Source organism: Brassica napus, unplaced genomic scaffold (genome assembly GCF_020379485.1).
Source record: "Brassica napus cultivar Da-Ae unplaced genomic scaffold, Da-Ae ScsIHWf_1810;HRSCAF=2446, whole genome shotgun sequence".
In the NCBI taxonomy this organism is placed as follows: domain Eukaryota; kingdom Viridiplantae; phylum Streptophyta; class Magnoliopsida; order Brassicales; family Brassicaceae; genus Brassica; species Brassica napus.
In genome coordinates this window covers 1-5,000 of record NW_026015227.1, presented here as the reverse complement: position 1 = coordinate 5,000, position 5,000 = coordinate 1, and the positions used below count along the sequence as shown (strand labels likewise).

The 5,000-nt window shown below is 33.7% G+C and overlaps 1 protein-coding gene and 1 non-coding gene across 2 annotated transcripts in view; one reads left to right on the top strand and one right to left on the bottom strand.

The window, feature by feature from the left end:
• LOC125598942 (DNA-directed RNA polymerase subunit beta-like) overlaps positions 1-4,503 on the top strand; it is a 6,100-nt gene extending 1,597 nt beyond the window's left edge. The window contains exon 1 of the mRNA XM_048772635.1: positions 1-4,503. This exon is cut by the window's left edge and continues 1,597 nt beyond it. Coding sequence (XP_048628592.1) covers positions 2,637-4,178 — 1,542 coding nt within the window. The 5' untranslated portion in view covers positions 1-2,636 and the 3' untranslated portion in view covers positions 4,179-4,503.
• Positions 1,493-1,563, bottom strand: TRNAC-GCA. The gene has a single exon. It is a non-coding gene; the product is annotated as a tRNA-Cys (tRNA).
• Positions 4,504-5,000: the final 497 nt, after the last annotated feature.

The following is a 5,000-nucleotide window of genomic DNA, read 5'->3' as shown; positions in this document are numbered from 1 at the left end:
TTATAGCTCCGATATTGTTATTCATGATATTTCTTTCATTCGATATCATCGAAATCTAATTCATCTGAGTGAGTTTACAAGCGAAAGATTTCTCATCTCTATGGGATTAAATCCCGAGATATTCCAAAGAAAAAAAATAAATAATAAACGATTTAATTATGGAAGTCAATATTCTTGCATTTATTGCTACTGCACTCTTCATTCTCGTTCCTACTGCTTTTTTGCTTATAATTTACGTAAAAACGGTTAGTCAAAATAATTAATTTGAATACAATTTGACTATCAATGACAAAAAAGGATGTCAATTTCTCGTCTTAAATGAAAGGAATGCATTAGATTCAGTAGTATCCTAAGGGGCCCGCTAGTATGGTAGAAAGAGATCTCTTTCTACCATACTAGCCATTATGGTTATTGTAATGTATAAAGATACAAGTGAAATATCTTAATATAAAGGAATCCACCCATATCTCTCTTTTTCTTTATAAATGTAAATATAAATTAATATAGAATATGAAATCTATGTACATACTTTCTCAATTTCATTTGTTTGTTTGATCCATTTAATACGGATAATCCGAATTCGATGGAAACCTCTTGAGATTTCGAAAGGGGGTTATCCCATGAATGGTTAACGGTATAAACTCTGATATCAAAAAATAAAATGAGTCAATAAAACAAAACATAAATCCAATTTCTAAAAAAAGATCTTAAAAAAAATTGCCGGCCGGTCTAGAAAACTAAAACAATTGATACAGGTTGATAGAGTTTGATTATTATCGCAATTAGGAGTACTTCTAGAGTCCACTTCTTCCCCACACTACGAGAGAGAGGGAAAATGTAAAAACTACCATTAAACCAGCCCATGCGAGACTTACTATATCCATGTGAATTCTGTCCCCTATGAATATGAAGAAACTTTTCCATTATTGTTCACTAATAATAGTGAAATCACTGGTGCAGAGTCAAAAAAAGGGAGAGATATTTGGTCACCATTGATGAACTACTCCAAAAAATCCACTTATCTTATACTGAGTTATTCTTAATTATAGAATTTCTAGTAGAATCGACAAGATGTAAACACAAGTAAACAGATACTTTTCGAAGTATCCAAAAAATCTGACTCATATGTAGAAAGAATAATCTTTTTTCTTTCTTTTATCGTTTTTTATTTTTATTTGAAGTAAAACGAAAGGCAATTCTTCATCTAATCTAATATTGATTGAATGTCTGAGCATTCCGACACTTTCATGAGTCTATATCCAAAGTATCTTAGATCCTTTCCAAAACTATTAATTTAATTCCCTCTCTGCCTATCCAATCTAATGGATTTCCCTCCACTCGTTTTAGTTTTCCTCTAATCTGATAGGTAAAACTTTAGGTTAGAGAATAGAACCTCGAGAGCCAGGGGCTTAGAATCACGAAAAGAAAGTATCAAGAGTCTTTTCCTACGTTTGTTATAGTTTTATAACAGGAGATTTCAAGTCTCCTGTTGAGGCGGCACCCGGATTTGAACTGGGGAAAAAGGATTTGCAGTCCCCCGCCTTACCACTCGGCCATGCCGCCAAAATGATTTGTACTAGATTCAAATTTTCTCTTGTTTTTTTTTCAACTCCGAAAAAAATATAGATTTTCAGTCACAAAATATAGAATCTAGTACAAATCAGAACCATTAACTATTGACTGTAAATTCATGACCTTTTTTGAATTCAAATTTACATTTTTTATTTCTAATAATATAAGATAAGAAAATCATTAGAAATAGATTTATAACTAATCTATTTTGAGTTTTTTCAATTAAAAAGAAATCTTCTTCCATTTGAATTATAACACTAATAATGAGTATATGTAAACCCCAGAATCAGAACATACGTTACCTTGTATAGCTCTATAATGGGGTATTTTATCTCTCTAGGGATGCTTTTGAGGAGTAATTCTCAATAAATTTTTGTATTGAAATTTTTCATTGAATACATTGAAAAAAATTTTTAATTTTTGGTAGAGCACAGCATGTGCTGTTCCAAATAGAACTGTACCACAATAAAAGAAGAAAAAGAGACATATATATATACCTGTGCATTCTTTTTTATTTTAATAATAATTAAAATTAATAAATAAAAAAACATACGTTTTCTTACCTACTTCAATTCAATGATATTCTAAATATTCTATTCAAAATAGGTAAAAATCCATCTTTTTTCTGCAACTATTTTTTTGAACAATGAAATACAAATACATGAAAAAGTAAAGTGTTTAAAAAAAAGTTTTCTATTTCTTATATGTTTATCTGCTCGAACAGATCCTATCATGAATACCGTTTTTTATGGTATGCGATCGAATTGGAATATGTAATATCATAGGTGAAAATGAAATTACTTTTTTTCTAGTCGTTACAAAACTCCATAAGTTCCAGCGGTATTTCTAAATTCTGTTCCATTCGGATCTCTTTCTTATAAAAAAAATTCCAATTGAATCTAGTCTCCGTTCATACGGATTTCATACATTCCATATATCTTGGAGTTGGATAAAATTTCATGTGATTCAGTAAACAGAATAGAAATTCCATTATTGCTAGATCGAATTCTATCTATATGATTCGGTGAAGAATGAGATATGGGATTTTTAAAATAAACGGATAAATGATAAATTCAAAAAAGATGCTCGGGGATGGAAAAGAGGGAACATCTACAATACCCGGATTTAATCAGATACAATTTGAAGGGTTTTATCGGTTTATTGATCAGGGTTTAATAGAAGAACTTTCGCAATTTCCAAAAATTGAAGATATAGATCACGAAATTGAATTTCAATTATTTGTGGAAACATATCAATTGGTAGAACCTCTGATAAAAGAACGAGATGCTGTCTATGAATTACTTACATATTCTTCTGAATTATATGTATCCGCGGGATTAATTTGGAAAACCAATAGGAATATGCAAGAACAAAGAATTTTTATTGGAAACATTCCTTTAATGAATTCCCTTGGAACTTCTATAGTAAACGGAATATACCGAGTTGTGATCAATCAAATATTACAAAGTCCTGGTATCTATTACCAGTCAGAATTGGATCATAACGGGATTTCGGTCTATACCGGCACCATAATATCAGATTGGGGGGGCAGGCTAGAATTAGAGATTGATAAAAAAGCAAGAATATGGGCTCGTGTGAGTAGGAAACAGAAAATATCTATTCTAGTTCTATCATCAGCTATGGGTTCGAATCTAAGAGAAATTCTAGAGAATGTTTGCTACCCTGAAATTTTCTTATCTTTCTTAACCGATAAGGAGAAAAAAAAAATTGGGTCAAAAGAAAATGCTATTTTGGAGTTTTATCAACAATTTTCTTGTGTAGGTGGGGATCCAATATTTTCTGAATCCTTATGTAAGGAATTACAAAAAAAATTCTTTCACCAAAGGTGTGAATTGGGGAGGATTGGTCGCCGAAATATTAACTGGAGACTTAATCTTAATATACCTCAGAACAATATATTTTTGTTACCACGAGATATATTAGCAGCTGCCGATCATTTGATTGGGATGAAATTTGGAATGGGTACACTTGATGATATGAATCATTTGAAAAATAAACGTATTCGCTCTGTAGCGGATCTTTTACAAGACCAGCTCGGGTTGGCTCTGGCTCGTTTAGAAAATGTAGTTAAGGGAACTATAGGCGGAGCAATTAGGCATAAATTGATACCTACTCCTCAGAATTTGGTAACTTCAACTCCGTTAACAACTACTTATGAATCCTTTTTCGGATTACATCCATTATCTCAAGTTTTGGATCGCACTAATCCATTGACACAAATCGTTCATGGGAGAAAGTTGAGTTATTTGGGCCCTGGCGGATTAACAGGGCGAACTGCTAATTTTCGAATACGAGATATCCATCCTAGTCACTACGGGCGTATTTGCCCCATTGACACGTCTGAAGGAATCAATGTGGGACTTATTGGATCTTTATCAATTCATGCCAGGATTGGTGATTGGGGGTCGTTAGAAAGTCCGTTTTATGAACTCGTTGAGAAATCAAAAAAGGCGCGGATACGGATGCTTTTTTTATCACCAAGTCAAGATGAATATTATATGATAGCGGCAGGAAATTCTTTGGCTCTTAATCGGGGCATTCAAGAAGAACAGGCTGTACCAGCTCGATACCGCCAAGAATTTTGACTATCGCATGGGAAGAGGTTCATCTTCGAAGCATTTTTCCTTTCCAATATTTTTCCATTGGAGCTTCCCTAATTCCTTTTATCGAACATAATGATGCGAATCGAGCTTTAATGAGTTCTAATATGCAACGTCAAGCAGTTCCACTTTCTCGGTCCGAAAAGTGCATTGTTGGAACTGGATTGGAACGCCAAGTGGCTTTAGATTCGGGGGTTCCCGCTATAGCCGAACACGAGGGAAAAATCCTTTATACTGACACTGAGAAGATAATTTTATCGGGAAATGAGAATACTTTAAGTATTCCATTAATTATGTATCAACGCTCAAACAAAAATACTTGTATGCATCAAAAACCTCAGGTTCGCCGGGGTAAATGTATTAAAAAGGGACAGATTTTAGCAGATGGTGCTTTGCTACAGTTGGTGCGGGAACTCGCCTTGGGGAAAAAATATTAGTGGCTTATATGCCATGGGAAGGATACAATTTTGAAAGATGCGGTACCTCATTAGTTGAGTGTCCTCCAGAAATATGTGATTTATTTTAACCCTTTTCTAAACATACGGGAAATATGAAATTCAGACGTCATGTGACAACCCAAGGTCTGAAAGGATCACTAAGAAAAATAACCGCATCTAGACGGGCCGTTTTCCTCCGAAATTTAGACAAAAAGGAATTTTGATGCTAGACCCCGTGGTGTTGAAAGGGTTGATATTAGTAGGTAAATAACGCCAATAGCATGGCAAATTTTTCCGAAAGAATCCTCGTATGCTCCGGAAGATATATTATACGGGCCTACTGGCATTCAGGTCTTCGCCTTCAGGAATG